Source organism: Eleutherodactylus coqui, chromosome 5 (assembly GCF_035609145.1).
Source record: "Eleutherodactylus coqui strain aEleCoq1 chromosome 5, aEleCoq1.hap1, whole genome shotgun sequence".
Taxonomy (NCBI): Eukaryota; Metazoa; Chordata; class Amphibia; order Anura; family Eleutherodactylidae; genus Eleutherodactylus; species Eleutherodactylus coqui.
The window spans coordinates 54,921,032-54,938,563 of record NC_089841.1 but is presented as its reverse complement, the minus strand read 5'-3'; the positions used below and the strand labels follow the sequence as shown (position 1 = coordinate 54,938,563).

The 17,532-nt window shown below is 41.4% G+C and overlaps 1 protein-coding gene across 13 annotated transcripts in view; it reads right to left on the bottom strand.

Moving 5' to 3' along the window:
• NEDD4L (NEDD4 like E3 ubiquitin protein ligase) overlaps positions 1–17,532 on the bottom strand; it is a 353,635-nt gene that overhangs the window by 23,693 nt on the left and 312,410 nt on the right. For 7 of the 13 annotated variants that reach the window (XM_066602536.1, XM_066602540.1, XM_066602538.1 and 4 more), the window contains 6 exons: positions 15,355–15,552; positions 11,221–11,298; positions 9,716–9,770; positions 9,046–9,102; positions 4,823–4,881; positions 2,725–2,790 (listed from right to left, as the gene is read on the bottom strand). In XM_066602536.1, the coding sequence (XP_066458633.1) occupies positions 2,725–2,790; positions 4,823–4,881; positions 9,046–9,102; positions 9,716–9,770; positions 11,221–11,298; positions 15,355–15,552 (513 nt within the window). The remainder of the gene's footprint in view (positions 1–2,724; positions 2,791–4,822; positions 4,882–9,045; positions 9,103–9,715; positions 9,771–11,220; positions 11,299–15,354; positions 15,553–17,532) is intronic. The other 6 variants (XM_066602537.1, XM_066602539.1, XM_066602530.1 and 3 more) reach the window with 2 other exon arrangements.

Genomic DNA, 17,532 nt, shown 5'->3' with positions numbered 1-17,532 from the left:
GAATCCAGTCTTAATTAGTTAAAAGGCTTTCTTTATTGACCGATAAGACTTCTCTTGAAACTAACCTACAGCTCTCTCTACGGACGGCTCTGGAGACGCAGGAAAGCGGGATAGAAAACAACAACATGTTTGTACAAAAAATGAAAACTGATTTATTTATTTTTTTGTACATTAGATTCAAGCAAAAAACCGAAAAAACCTGCAATGTAAATGCTGCCGCCGCTCCGTGCGCCGCATGCGGGAAAGTGAAGTTCATCACTTTTATTATAATTAGTCATTTTAATCATAATTGCAAACTGTTGGAACAATTACACTAATTGTTTTGTGGAGACAACAATCATCACCATCTATCTGCACTCATTAATGAGGAGACATAAGAGGCTTTTCAGCTCGTTACATAGAGGGAATAAATAATGACTTAGTAGATGATAAACAATTTATCTGCATCAGTAATGTCTTACATGGGACTGCTAAGTCCTAATCAAATTAAGACTGCCATTTTATTGTTACATATCACAAGATTGGATTTGGTATGGTCCCTTTTCATGATTCAGAACCCTCATCTTTTGAAGCGACCCTCCAGTCAGAAGCTCACAACTGATATGCAAGTTGGTACCTGCTGCTTCTCCTCAGATCTTGCCCCTTGGCTCCTTTTTAGCTCTAATAGGGCAAAGTGGTAATCTGTGACTATACTTTAGCTACAGTGCGAAATCTGAAGTAGTCTGGGATTTACTTGCAGTTCCTCTGCAGTCAGAGACACACCCCTTGGTTTATTATTGGTTCAGGCTGCAAAGGAGGCAGGGGGTGTGTCCCAGACTACTTCAGATTAGGCACTGTGGCTAAACTATAGTCACAGATCACAGCGGTCTTTACAGAACTAAGCTAAAAAGCAACCAAGGAGCAAGAACTGAGAAAAATATCCAACAGGCAATCATCCCCATGTAGGAATTGACTTACAGATCAATTTTGAATTTCTGACTGGAGGGTCAGTTTAAAGGGGTTATGCCATGATTGAAATTTAGCCCCTATCCACAGTATATGTTATAACTATCTGACTGGTGGGGGTCCAACCGCTGGATATTGGAAAGTCCCTGAATTAATGTAGCAGTGGTCAAGAATGTGCACCATTGCTCTATTTCAAGCGCTTTACTAAACGAATGGAGCAGCAATGCACCTGCTCCGTCATCAATTCATTCACACAAAGGGGATATGAGACCTCTATTCTCATGAATGGTGGGTCGCAGAAGTTGGATTCCAAATATGACATAGTTATCCACTTATTCTGTGGGTAGAGAATAACTTTCAGCCTTAGCACAACCCCTACAGCCAATTCCAGCTACAATGAGCACCTCTTACCCTGGAGGACCTGGCATGTAGAGGCATCACAAGTACAGCTCAAAGATTGCAACTGCGTAATGCCTCATTTCTCCTGTGGTGGTGCTGCAGGGAATTGAGCACTTCCTGTTGGGTCCCCTACAGATTACAGCTCATGAATGTGGATTCCAACAGTAAGCCATCCTCTGATCAGCTCATTATTGGAGAATCCTTCTCTTAAACATGGATTGAACCCTTTAGGTCAAAGACGTCTTATGGTTAAACAAATGGAGAAGCGCCCTAAAATATTTTCAGCTCTGCTATAGGTTACATATATTCTAGCATAGCCGGTATCTTCCTGGACACCAAAAATGGATAGAACTGCCGAAATTCGCAATTCTAGAAAGTACTGCTCCTTGATCATGCATTACGTTAGTGCTTCAACAGCCCCCAATAGTCTTCATAAAGAAGAATATACTGTAAGGTGCCCTTCCTACAGGGGGCGATCTATACAACAACGTTAGGTGCAGCATAGTGATACAGCCGTAGTGCTCACAGTTATTGTTTCCCATAACAGCCATAGAGAGAACTTATTAGGACTGGCATTTCAAACGTCAGTATTAACCCTTTGCAATCCAATTTTGGATTCAGGGTTTCCTAGGGGGCTCTCTCTTTCTGCCGTTATACAATGGTGCCGTCTGCTGGCTACAGCCAGTACTGCGGTATGGGACATGCTGAAGAGGCCCCCGACAACACAGCGGCCAGTAATCTACAGTAAGAATACCCTGCCGGACGTCTTCCGACATCGGAGCTGTACAGCCTTCAATCAGAATGTCTTTAGACGTCAGACAGTGGATTGGATAGGGTTAATATAATCCCACTGGCGAATGATGCGTTCATTATATAAGGAGGCTTATCTCCCTCCTGCCGTGCACCTGCAAAGAAATCCAAGCCAGATATGAGCTGGTGTTAATTTCTTGTAGAAGTTATTCCAGCTTCTGGCGTAAATTACACATAAATCTGTTACCATGCCACTCCTGACAAGCCACACCCACTTTGCCAAAAATGACTAGCACCAAATTTTGCAACTTTTTGACATTTTTCATTTGATAAACCTCCCTCCCATAGTAGCTTCAGCAATTTATGCTCTACAACACCGGCCATAGTGCCCCATCATAGTACCTGCGGTGGCCCTAATTATAGCCCTATGGGGTTTACATATGAACACTACCAACCATTTATCCCAATTATGATGCCATCCCCGGCCACTGGAAGCTCTCAATGTCACCCTCTAATACATCCCTGTGTAATTCATACATTTTGACCCTCAAAAATGGCCGCCTCCACGGTGATGGCAGTGGGTAATATTTTTGGCAAAAGGAAAAAAAACACAGCTGAAGAGATACTTACAGGTTTCTTCAATTTCTTTCTGAAGTAGTCGTATTTCTGTTTAAATTCCCTGGAGTAGGGGACGGCCTGGAAGACAGATGAACAGTCAAAAATCAGGAAACTGATCTTATTTTTGGATCTTGTAAAAATAGAACTTTTCACTACAGAAGGGTGATCTAGAGCTACGAAGGGTTAATAGCTTACTTCTATAGACAGATGCTTTCTTACTATTTACGAAAGTTCCCAATGAAAGGTAAAAGAAAACTGGGGACAAGTTTGGGCCTTTAGTGAAGATCAACGGGCCGCAGTGTTATGTGGGATTTTAATGAGATCTCTGAAAGTCAGCGAGTATCACAATGGTCTGCAGTAGAGTTTATTGGACTCCGTTACAGCTGTTTAACACGGGGATCAGACTAAACGCAGACTGTCTGAAATGGGACACGGATGGGGCAGATGTAATGCATGCGGTCTGGGATTGTGTGAAATGATGGGGATTTTGGAATGGGGTAGTTTAGATAATTAATAATCTCCTGTCAATATCGGTCTTAATCCCAGCTATGAGGGCATTGCTGATGGAAGATATATATAATGGATAGTCCATAACTAGGACTAGTTGTGTTACAGTATTGTAAAAAAGTTGATGGGATTCGGGGAGGGGGAGTGAGAAGGGTTAGTTTTTTTGGTGCCTGCATTATTTATATATATATATATATATATATATATTAATAAATAAAATTATATATTTTTTTTGTCTTTTTTATTGGGGGTGATGATTTGCCTAAATATACCGGTAGATATAATTGTATTATTCTATGTATATTATACTTATGCATGTCTTGAAATTAAAGGGTAATTGTGTTAAAAAATATAATTTAAAAAAAACAGCAATCAATGTACAGCTTCTGCATCAGCAGAATAGTGAGTGCAGCTCTGGGGTATAATACAGGATGTAACTCAGGATCAGTACAGGATAAGTAATGTATGTACACAGTGACTCCTCCAGCAGAATAGTGAGTGCAGCTCTGCAGTATAATACAGGATGTAACTCAGGAGCAGTACAGGATAAGTAATGTATGTACACAGTGACTCCACCAGCAGAATAGTGAGTGCAGCTCTGGAGTATAATACAGGATATAACTCAGGATCAGTACAGGATAAGTAATGTATATACACAGTGACTCCACCAGCAGAATAGCGAGTGCAGCTCTGGAGTATAATACAGGATGTAACTCAGGATCAGTACAGGATAAGTAATGTATGTACACAGTGACTCCACCAGCGGAATAGTGAGTGCTGCTCCGGAGTATAACATAGGATGCAACTCTGGAGCCGTAGAGGATTAGTAATATATGTATACAGCGAGTCCATCGGCAGAATATTGAGTGCAGCTCTGGTGTATAGCATGGGATGTAACTTTGGATCTGAAAAGGATAAGTAATGTAATGCATGTATATAGATTCATATCAATAGCTTGTAAAGCATTCAATATGATATGCCAGATCTAACAGCCACCCCCGCACAGCAGCCATAATGGGTAGCGAATATTCCTAGCAACTACAAGCATGAAGACTCGCTGAAGACTTCTCAGTTTCCCAGGTAACACTGGACTGACCAGACAGATCTCTATATTTCCTGTTACACCGATGGGTTAAGTGCAGCCAGATGGAGAAATAAAGTGACACGCAATCCAGTAACAAGTCATGCAACAAATTAGTGCCAATGCCAAACTGACTAAGCGGTCTGGTATCAGATACTGCCAGTTCAAAAGTGAGTACCAGACACCGTTCATAAACCTGCAACCCAAAAGTGGTTCTTTTTTTTTATTACCTCAGAGGCCCCCTTTAAATAATATGCAAATTCCTGCAGACACTGGAGACTATTAATTAAAGCTGGAGCTTCACATCAAATCATTGCAATTGACAGCATGGGCTTGCAAGAAGAAAGAGTGCCACCCCTGTCTGTGGGCTGTGTGGGGTATTGCAGCTCAGTCTTACTCCGGTGAATATAGTGGAGCCACAATACCAGCACAACCCATAGAAGACATATACCATGATTTCTAATCTCATACGACCCCTTTATCTTCCATGTAACAGGTTACAGTTCACTTCCTTATACTTACTGGGCCGGTGATTGCTGGATTCTGTAGCCGCGGGTCTTCCCATTGTGTGATTTTATTATCTGTAAATGAAGCGCACAGAGAATTTCCATTATAAATCTCTTTCAACTGGCGACCGTCTGCGGTGACATCAGGCGACTTCACTCTGACGGGTCCCCGCTTTTTAGTACCAATTTGCTCAAACCAAAACTCAGCCTAAATCAATAACGTCACACGACACTGTCACATAAAAAGCCATGTGATCCACTATGATCAAATACTCTACCGCACCTCACTCGACTTTCCCAAAGTCCTGAATGGCGAATCTGTTTAGTTATGCATTGGTAAGGGAGAAGGAATAGATTGGGACATAGTTGCTATTCAAGTGAATGTAAAACTGGGGGTTAAACACCTTGAACTCCAGATTGATACATTTTACCTGCACTGATACATTGTAGCAAACCCTGAAGACAGCAGAGATTTGTTCTGCTCACAAAGGATTGTCTACACTGTATACAACTGTAACAAACCCTTAGCTGTGAGAATCAGTAAATCTATATACTGTAGTTGTTCAGCCTCTGGATGCAAACAAGTTCCAATTCATTGACAACAAGCAGAAATTAAAAAAATAGTAAAGAATTGAAACAAAGTATATATTGGAAAGTTGCAGAATTTGTCATAAGATGTACTATCCACCTAGGGATTTCAGAGCTTATTGTCTCCAGTGGACTACTGAGGTACAGGTATATGACACTGTACACCAACTGGTGCTATACAGTTATCATAGAGTGCTATGCTATTAGCATAGCCTGGCAGTCAATAGAGGACAATGGGCTATGCAAATAGCGTAAGGCACCGAATTAACATTTGATGCATTGAAAAGCTAAGGCACGCCAAGTCTTTGTCTGGCGCTTGGCCCCTCTGTATAAGGCACTGCACCCAATTATACAAAAAACTTTGCAGCTGTTCAATTAAAGCAGCACAGTCCTATCCTAGTCCAGCGCTAAGCGCTGATCACTGAAGGTAGGTGTTCTGGAGCTTGGAGAGGTGGGCAACTTACTAGACACCAAGTGTGAAAGGTTGAACCTCTTGCTTGTCATTACTGCCAGAATAACTGGTGGGCTACCGCTTTACTGCCCTAGACCACCAGGGATGCTAACGTTAGCTTATTCTCTACTTTAGCTCGCGAGGATGTTAGTATACACCCGATGACTACCTCAGGTCACCAAGGATGCTAGCAATAACCCTAAAGCATCAGTAATCCTGGTAGCAATTTCTTCACTGCCCTACACCACAAGGGATGCTGACATTAACCCTCTCCATTGCCCTAGACCACCAGGGATGCTAACATTACCTTATTCTCTACTTTAGCTCACGAGGTTGTTATTATACACCCGATGACTACCTCAGGCCACCAAGGATGCTAGCAATAACCCTAAAGCATCAGTAATCCTGGTAGCAATTTCTTCACTGCCCTACACCACAAGGGAGGCTGACATTAACCCTCTCCATTGTCCTAGACCACCAAAAAGGCTGACATTACCCCTTCTCTACTTTAGATTCTTTACACCTCGAGACTACCTCAGACCACCAGGGATGCTGACATAAACCTTAGACCATCAATGATCCTGGCAATAACCTCTTTCATTGCCCTAGACTAGCAGGGATGCTGACATAGATTCTAAGGATGTTACTATATATACACCTCATGACACACCAGGGATGCTGACATTACCCCCTTTAGATTCTGAGGATGTTACTATACACCCCAGGACTACCTTAGACCACCAGGGATGCTGACATTAACCCTAGACCATCAGTAATCCTGTCAATGACCTCTTAACTGCCCTAGACCACAAGGAATGTTGACATCAATCCCCTTCAGTGCCCAAGATCAGCAGAGATGCTGACATTATGCCTTCTCTATTTTAGACTCCAAGGATGTTACTATACACTACACGATTCGTTAGACCACCAGGGATGCGGATACTAAACTCTTTCATTACCCTAGACCACCAGCGAAGCGGACATTAACTCCTTCTCTGCTCCAGACTCCTGTGAGATTACTATACACCCCATGATTACCTTAAACTACCAGGGATGCTGACACTGACCTGTAATACCCAGGATAACCAGGGATTCTGGTGTAGTAACTTTAAAATGATTAATCTGCCCCCCCTATAAAACTAAGTGACTGGCTACTACATGGCTCATTATTTGGGCACTATACCGTAATTTTAATTTACTAATGTTCTGGGTCTCCCAGCTTTGAGTCAACAGTGCTCTTACTGCCCTGCTCAGCAAGTATACCCATTGTGAGTGTGAAATACCACCCACTAAGTGCAGACAGGTGGTGAACCGGACCTTCAAACAAATGTACAACAATATTAAAAGACAATTACATTGGTTAAACAATGGTGCATACACGGAAACCATAGTGGATAAGGAAAACCACCTTGCGGTGTATTAATGTGTAGAGATAAATCATGCCACAATCCGAAAATAAAGTCAGGACACTGGTTGTATCACACTGGCCATGCAGCAACGTCATACCTGCCAACAAATCAGACTCAGAGATTTGGAGCCCAATCCAGAGGAATTAGGGCATTTGTTAAGGGGGTAAGATTAAACATTGCGTGGACTTCAAATGTTTCTCCACGAAGGAGCTATTTAGCTGGCATGTATTTAGACTATCCTAAAATGTAACTCCAATTATGACTATCATTTGAGCAACTGTTCAATTCCCCTGCAGTGCCCCCATAGGAAGAATGAAGTATTACATCATTCAAATTTAAGTCAATGGATTGTCTGTGTGATGTACAGACCATGTGGAATCCTCCTGCAGAGCTCTACTTTGACTACTTTATGGAAGTCCGAAAAAAGGGGTCCCCTTTATTAACTTGGAATGCCTCTAAGTGGGTAATTCAAAATTGAGTTTTCTATACATAAAACATTTTTGTACATTAAAGAAGTCTGCCAGCTATATTAAAATAAGCTTAAAGTGCCGTATAATAAAATGCTTCCGTAACTCTCTAAGATACCTTGTGTTTCAATTAATCACCATTTTTCAGATCTCGGTTTGCTGTCAGTGAATGGGACCATTTTATTTAATAAATCTGTCCAAATCTTAGCTAATTGACCAAAGAGTGTGTTCTGGTACACTATAACAATCCATGCATGTGCAATAGGACAACAACAGGATGGGGTTTAGGCCTCTGGAAATAAAGAATGGTTTTATTCCCTGACAGCAAACAGAGATTATTAAAACGTGAGGAACTGAAACACAAGTTAAAGAACTTTTTATTATACAGCTATTGCTCGCTTCCTTTTTAGAAGGGTCCCTCAAAATAAGTTGATAACATGGTATTTTCATGCTGGGACCCCTTAGCAATTAGCTATAATCTGTGGGTAACCTCGTTGCAATTGATCAGCTTCACTATAGTGCCCCCGCAGGGAAAAATTAAGAACTACACAGAGCCCATTCACATCAAATAGGCTTTTGTTGTAATGCATAAATATGTGGGGTCCTACAAAGGCAGGTATGATCTAGCTGACCCTCTAATATAGGGGACAGTTCCAAAAATACAACCTTCTTGCAATTTCTAAACCAAACATCCTTTTTAAGTTGTATTTGCATAAAACCCCTTCAAGACAGTTCCAATAAATGTAAGCCAAGTATCTTGATGTTGACTTTACATAGTTAAGGGGTCACATATTAAAGAGATCCCCTCTCTGATGTCCATATGCCCTAATAGGGCCACTGGCTGGGGGATTTTGCTAGATGAAGTTTTGCCATTTTATGGGTGTTTAAGACAACTTTTGGGTTACTTTATAGATCTCCAAGTCTGTTTTCTGGCCTGCTGAAAGGTAGGCAGCAATGATTCCCACTCTGCAGAGCATGTATGAACTCCGACACACAGATTGTGGCTTATAAAGAGATTTTTGCCACTTTTCTAGTCCAATTTTGGGGCAAATGTGGGTTGAAACTTTTTTATGGGTTGCGCTCTGTGCGCCCGATTTCATGAACATTCCCCATTACATGCATTGGCCTGGTGATAACACACTGCTTGACTTATTTTCCCATATCTCAGGTGTGGGGCAAGCCAAACATATATAATAGGTCAATATAAACCGTAAGAAAAAAAATAAAAATCACAAAAGTTGTTAATCTTCCGCAAACTCAAACTGAAAAAAATTTCAGGGAAGGTCAAATGCAAGCACTGCATGTATGTAGGAAAGTACAGTACCGTAAGAGGGCACTAAGTGTCCGTTATCATTGTCTCCACACATCAACACTTGACTTCCTGAATAAAGAGTAAGATCACATTGCTATCATATCCTGAATAGTGAGATTCCTGAGGGCTGGAATTTTGAGCAAAGCCAAAAACATAGAAAACTGTAGTGCTGCTCAGGGCCACTAGGTGGCGATGTAAAAGCTCTATTTTCCTAACTACATAATATTATGCATTTTATATTGGGGAGTGCTCTTATATACCACATTTCTGTTACAGCTGAGTTTGTCAGATGCAGCAGAGCTAAATGTGTACAAAGCAGCATTGCCAGAAGTTGCGGAGCTCAATTATATATTCATGTTGTCAAACTTTAATAGAATAAAATACCTAATCTGGTTCTACACAGATCTGCATGTAAATGTATTACACAATCAATATATGGCAACTATAGTATGGAAAACAGGACCTAAAAGAACAGTAGCCCTAAAAGGGTTTTACAACGCGTTCAGCTCTGCTACATCTATAAATCTACTGTAAAGCGGGCAATTATGTTTTTAGAATATAAAGTGCCCAATAAATGTGTGTAGTAGGAAGTTCCCATGTGTTTCCCTTACTTTGAAAGTTTCCCTTGAACTTTTGTGATAGCCCTTAAAAGTCATACACATCCGGACAGACCAGAACTTACTGTGATCTATGTAGAATGTTCTGCCGTCTAAGTGTATCCTTTCCTCCCAGCCAGGCTAAAAAAGAAAAGTTACAAAAAGGGGTGTAATATACAATGATTGCAATCAAGTCTAAAATCATTTACTCTTCTGATCTTTGAGATGGTATATAAAACATAACTTTTAATGTTAGAAGGTTAATAAATTGCCCGGACACACCCCAACATGCAAGATACAGGATGCACAGCCAACTAATAGAGGCACATCTGCTACAACTGAATCCAATTAGAGCGAGAACACCACACTTCCCACAGGCTATACACCTACTAAAACCAGTAGGAATGATCAGGTGCATTACTATTCTTAGCTGCAAACTCAATCACCTAAATAGATAGCTTGCCGAATAGCCAGGATACATAGAATAAAACAAGAAATGCAAAGAGATTATGCAGAGCCTCCGGCCCTGATGGTAGGCAGGATAGCCTTCTGCCTACCATCAGGGTAGTAATGTGATAACAGCTTAGGGATAGAGAGAGGTAGTTAGAAAAAGGACATTAGGGAACATATACCACAGATACTCTGTCAATCATTGGACCTGGGTCTATTTCTCTGAGCCTTTCTAATACACAGTCCATTGATGTGATCAGTAAAAGAATGCTCACTTCATGCTAACGTGGTGTCGGTTTTTAGAGGTTTCTACCCCCATTCTCGGGTGCTTATTGGCAACTACACCTGATCATTCCTACTGGTTTTAGTAGGTGTATAGCCTGTGGGACGTGTGGCGTTCTCGCTCTAATATCCGTATGAGCGAAGATAACACTCGCCTGTGCTAATTTCATTGGGTTTTTCTTCATATAAAAAATAAGCGTTTCCTGATGAGTTGATTTGTAACAACAGAAACGCGTTGAACCATAATACTGAACTAGAATAAAAATTAAAAATTAAGAATGAGAAGAGGCAGGACGGGACGGGGCTAAGTTCTGTGAATTAGCTCCGCCCCTGCCCCGCCTCTCCTCACTTAAAATAGTGCAGGGGGGTGGAGAGGCGGCAGAGAGGGGGTGGGAGCTCAGAGCACTGCTTCTAGCTCTTCCAGCCTCCTACCCCTGCAGAGAGAGACGCCGTATATTGGCGGGGCGTGAATACCCGGCCGATATACAGTTGTCTGAATGCCCCCTTAGGATCATTGATCAGAGGACTGTTTCTAGGAGAAGTCTTATTGTCTCTAATGTCTTTACAATAATAGTGTGCATGAATAAGCCCAGCCTAAAACTCAGTATGTAGAATAATGAGTGTGTATGTGAGATATGAAGGACACCTACACCTAGAATAAACATACACTCAAGATATTAACTACATCTGGATTGGATTCAGTTGTAGCAGATGTGGCTCTATTAGAGGTTCCATTTCTTTTTCGCTTTTCGGCAAAAATACTATTGATGGCCTTACGATCAGTCATCAATAGTATTTTTGCCTGGAGAACCCCTTTAAGACAGCCATATCATGACACAAGAAGTAGTCAGGTACTCACTGGTAGAGGTCCCAGGTCATTAGGATTTAAAGAAGCTTTTGTTCTCATATGTACAGGGAATTTCAAGCGCGGGTCCTCCTGTGGAATATGTAAATGCCATTAATATAATGAGACCAAGAAATACACACTGGAAAAGTTTAGTTATCAAGCAGATGAATATTTAGAAGGTTCATCCATTACACAGATGTGTCCAGGCTTAAAAGGGACTGTCCGGGTGTGATACGATAGGCGTATAGCAAGTGACTACTGGGGCTTCAGATTGGCTGCAGCAGGCAGGTGATAGTCATTCCCAAACAAAGACTGGGATGATTGCAGGGCTGCGCTGCTGGATTACCGGGTGGGGTGGGGGAAGGGGATAGTAAGTACCACCACTCTTCTTGTTTTAACACATTTGGATCGATTAAAAAAAAAAAAAATCATATCGCACCCATACAACTCCTTTAACTGTTTTGTTAAAGACCTAAATTTCTCACAAATCCAATACGTTATCATGACATAGCTAGCAAAACTCTCGACAGACTGCAATTCACATCCCAACCACCGGGTGGCCACATAAACAGATGCAGTATAGACATCTCCTGGCACAGTACATATTGAAAATTATGTTTTCTTTCACAGCTGTTATCTCGGGATACTGTATGTGTCGAACCAAGAGGAAAGTAAGGAATCTGAATTTAATTAGCATAATGAGCCTAACTAGGTGAAGACCATTGAGGAATTATATCTTCTATTCATAGTTTATACAGCTTTTCTACATGCCAAATTGGGCAACTTTATAAATACATTACTTCAACTACAGTATACTGATCCAGAGTTAGCATTTCTATGATACTGCAGAGCAGCATTCACTATCTGTTGGCTTCAGAGCTAAAATCTCTCACCATCACCTACACAGAGATCACTCTGGGAAACAAATGTATTTTCCTAGGGTCAGAAGAATTTCAGGAGATTCCAGAAGCAAATAGCAGACTTGTGCATAGGTAAGTAGAGCAGTTACATTGTAACAAAGCTGGTAAATGGGACGGTTATATATATATATATATATATATATATATATATATATATATATATATAGAGAGAGACATTATGAGGGCGGTATGGACTGTTGCAAAATTCTGTTCACACATTGTAGAAACAGAGAAACATATGGCATGCACCACATTTAAATCAATACATGCGTCATATTGGCTTATATTAAGTCTAAAAACTTTGGGCAGGTCATAGGGACAATGTCAAAAGTTTTGAATACTTGGGCCGGCTACCAAGACCCCCACCGATGGCTAGACGAAGCCAGCTGAAGCACTTGTCTGAGCGCTGGCTGAAGACAGGCTGGATAGAATGCCTATTGGCCCGTCTTCTACTAGCGAGCAGTGACGAGTGATTCAGCTGGCTTGTTCACATAATAGATGGGGATCTCAAAACGTTTCCCAGGTCTCTATGACATGTCAAAAGTTTTTAGAAAGTGCAGTTACCCTTCAAGTAAAATGTACCAGCCTAAAAAATGAAGATTGCCTAGGCTGCATACATTTCTAGAAAAATCTTAAGACTATACTCACTGACCGTTAGCAGCAGAGATCCTGAGAGTGTTGTAGTATGTAAGACAGGTGGAGAACTCTCTAATATATAATGATTTAACTTGATTTACATAAAACTTTCCAAAGACATTAGATATTAAAGGTTCCTCTACGAGATCTGCTGACAGCCTGAAGTCTCCTGGGACAGTTTGTATGTCCCCTCACAACACCTCCAAATTAGGTGATGCCGTCATTAGACAGGTTGTTCTCTCCCTCCAGAAAAGAGTTGCATGTGCAGTCTAGCAGAAGCTTAATCTGAATGCTCTATGCCAAAGTCCGTGTTAATATGGGAAAGGCAGTCGTCATCGGTGCCATGTCTATGGAGACCTTCAGGGCGATTTCATATGCTGAATGATACAGGATTGTACAGCACAGCAAAACTATATGTACTTAACAGGTAATGTGCGGTTTTGTGATATACCGTGTTTCCCCGAAAATAAGACAGTGTCTTATATTAACTTTTGCTCAAAAACATTTAACTTTTTTTTACATATATAGCTGCCTGGGCACTTTTTAAATTGACTTTTTTTTTATTAACTGTAAGCAGCACTTAATTTTGGAGTAGGGCTTATATTTCAAGCATCCTCAAAAATCCTGGAAAATTATGCTATGTCTTATTTTCAGGGTATGTCTTATTTTCAGGGAAACAGGGTAGTTATTGGCTGTATGGATTCGACTAGTGAAACACGTTACAAGCACATGCTTCACCTATAGAAGCCCTGTGGCCTAAGCTCAGCTGAAAAGAGCGCTGCAAACTATTCTAGCTAGTAGTAAAACGTGTGGCGCTGTGATTCAGCACCCTTAGAGTTTTTATTAACTTTATGGTTGGATGAAACAAGGAAATCATCAAAGTTATAAAACTTCCCGAACGTTTAGACTGCAAAAACATGGACCGAGCATCCTAGAGGCTGAAGCTGCGACAACCCACAGAAGAGAATAGTCCCGGCTGGTCAGTAGATTATAGTTATTGAGGAGCTAATACTCCTGCTTGCTCCCTCTGCAGCATATCCTTCCAACGGCCTGCAGAACATCTCTGCTTTTAAGATTAAAACAGCTTTCAAAAAGACTGGAACGCTCCGTACAAAACTATCCAGTTATTTTGCTCTTTGTGTCTAATGATGGAGAGACTCGTGTAGGATTATGCTAGTAGTTATTACATTTCCAGAAAAAAGACCAAAAATACCGGAAATAAAAAAAAAAAAGTGTTTTCTGCCTGGTCCCTAAAAAATTGGGAAAATTGGCTTCTACCTTATTAGTTTTTTTTTTTGCCTTCCTCTGGATCAACATTGGGGGGTAATAGGCTGAACTGGATTGAGATTTGTCTTTTTTCGGCATTACATACTTTATTTTTGATTTCTAGAGAAGTCAGGTCACAATGATGCCAAAGAGGAGGTTGTCATCAGCTTTTCTCAACTCCAGAGAATCAAACCTGCCTAGTTATTGCTACAGATCCACTTGCCTTCACCTGGTTTAAATGTACATTTAACTTCCCTATCCCTATGTCTAAATACCCTGGTGAAGGCAGAGTGGTTCATTGGCGCCCCCTCTGGCATCTACATCCCACCTGTTCTGCCCTTAACTATGTCCTGCTCATCATACAGCTAGGGAATGACTACATGACTTCTATTTAATCATATTTGCCAACACTATTATTTTTCATTGGATGGTTCCACAAAATGGACCCAGATTAGAAAACGATGGCTGTTTTTTTGAGAAACAGCGCCACGCCTGTCTATGGCTTATGTGTGGTATTGCAGTTCAGCTCCACATAAGTGACTGGGACCAACCTGCAATATTACATATAACAGGTGTGCACCATTTTTGGAAGAAAAGAGCGAAAACACTGAAATCGAGGCTGACTGAGCCGTGACGAAAGCCTCCAATGTATACTACTGTATAGCCCTATAGTGACATATGGCACCCATTGACACTTATTAGAAAAAAAGTAAAACATATACCACGTGAAATACATTTTCTTTAAAAGATGCCCTTGCGTAAAAAAATATGTAAGAATAGTCAACTACAACTTGCTATACAGTAAAAAGTTTAGAAATAGTCATACTGCTGTAGCCAAACCAATGGTGGCTGTCCCGGCAATGTGAACAGAGCCCAAGTACAGCGCTAAGGAATCCAAGCATACATGTCCTGCAATGGAGTCTTCTACGCGGCACCAAGAGGATAGTTAAACTTGTCATATACATGTATATTGAATCTATGAGCGAGAGAGACCGCTTTAAATTAGGGCATGATGCTCTACTGAAAACAAGCCATTGGGTGCAGAGCGCCCCTTAAATTTACATTCAGGATGGTATATACAAATGGTGTGACTTCTCAGCTGACCAGCGGGACATGAGGCCACATCCATGCAGGACTCCATGCGGAACCACGTCATCCCTCTCAGCCAATTAGGAAAGGGATAGCAGTATAGTAGTGAACCGCTGGTATGTAATTAGCACATTGAGCAGATGCAACAATTTAAAGCCCCTCTCTCTGACTTGAAACACATCATATAATAGAATATTCCCCTGCAGAGCTCACATAAAAGTAGAGTATTGCTTACCCAAGTGGTAGTTTTGGTATTATGGTCAATAAAGAATGGCCTGCCATTTGGTGCTATTCTCATCTCCCAACCTGGCGGTAAGAAGCTCTGCGCCCCTTTGTGTTGTGGTTTAGGAGAATTATAAGGAGATGGTTGTGGAGACTGCGGGTTGGACAATGTATCCTTCACTGCGCGGCGCACTGGGAAGTCTTTTGCACCCTGTACGGTCAAACACAATGCAGACGCAACAAGGATTAATGTCAATTAGTACTGTGAGACATACATGCACAACACAATAGAAATCGGAATAGATTAACAACAATCCTAGAGGGATTGGCACTGTTAACATTTATCACACATTAATTAGCTGAAAAACACGTGTTACACATGCTGGCTTTTAATGTGTGTTATTATGCATGACAGTGCTATTAACAATCTGTACAGTTGTAATACACGGTCACCTTTGTAAAACATTCTGGATATAAAAATAAATCCACATGAAAAGGTTAGAGTAAATTAATGCATTTCTAATCTGTACTGATCCTGAGTTACATCCTGTATTATACTGCAGAGCTGTACTCACTATTCTGCTGGTGGAGTCACTGTGTACATACATTACTTATCCTGTACTGATCCTGAGTTACATCCTGTATTATACTCCAGAGCTGCACTCACTATTCTGCTGGTGGAGTCACTGTGTACATGCATTACTTATCCTGTACTGATCCTGAGTTACATCCTGTATTATACTCCAGAGCTGTACTCACTATTCTGCTGCTGGAGTCACTGTGTACATACATTACTTATCCTATACTGGTCCTGAGTTACAGTCTGTATTATACTCCAGAGCTGCACTCACTATTCTGCTGGTGGGGTCACTGTGTACATACATCACTTATCCTGTACTGATCCCGATTACATCCTGTGTTATACTCCAGAGCTGCACTCACTATTCTGCTGGTGGAGTCACTGTATACCTACATTATGTATCCTGTACAGATCCTGAGTTACATCCTGTATTATACTCCAGAGCTGTACTCACTATTCTGCTGGTGGAGTCACTGTATACCTACATTACTTATCCTGTACTGATCCTGAGTTACATCCTGTATTATACTCCAGAGCTGCACTCACTATTCTGCTGGTGGGGTCATTGTGTACATACATTACTTATCCTGTACTGATCCTGAGTTACATCCTGTATTATCCTCCAGAGCTGTACTCACTATTCTGCTGGTGGAGTCACTGTGTACATACATTACTTATTCTGTACTGACCCAGAGTTGTATCCTGTACTATTCTCCATTGCAAAGGCAGCCTAAAAGGTTTGTACCAGGATTACAAGTTATCTCCTATCCAAAGAAACTTTCTTATTGGTGAGGGTCTCACTGCTGAAATCTGAGACAATCTGTAGAAGGTACCTCCAGTGTGCTCACTGAGGGATTACTACAACCCTGCCTTGAAGAGGTGGCTTAACGGAGTGCTGCTCGCGAAAGCTCGCCATCCCTGCTTTCACACTCAATGCAATTGTGGAGATACCCAAGCAGTTGCTACTTGGCCGCTTCCAGAAGCCTCATTTTAATGAATGGAGTAGTGGCCATGCATGCTTGGCCAGCACGCCATTAATTCTGATGTCACTGCGGGGTGAGAGAGGACCCCGTAGTGACAGGCAGAGGGGAACAATAGACTGGCGGGGGTATCAGCGGTGAGACCCCAACTGATCAGCAAGTTATCCCCTATCCTGTGCTAACTTGTAATCTTGGTACAACCCCTTTAAATTGAAGGTTTACCGAGACAGGTCAAAGGATGTCATTGGTGCTTGTGCATGCCTTGAACTTCTCCCATTCACTACAATAAGACTATAATTGTGCATATAGCCCCACTGTATTCAATGAGAAGGTCGGACTACAGACTGTCTACAGATCTGTGAATCAAAAATCTGTAAAGCATGACCCTCATTCTAGGGGTGGGTGGGGTCTAAATTGCAGACCTCCACTAATGACATCATCATCTGACACATCTCAGTGAAGAATTTACATGTTATGAAAATTAGCTCACTTCATGGAAGACCACCACCGTTTCTCTCGTGCCAACTACTGGTAGGTGGCTACTCTCTAGGTCAATGTCTGACCTTTTAACAGGCTTTGCAACATGACGAAGATTTTAGCCAGACCAGAGTCTTCTCCAAAGGGGTGTCTC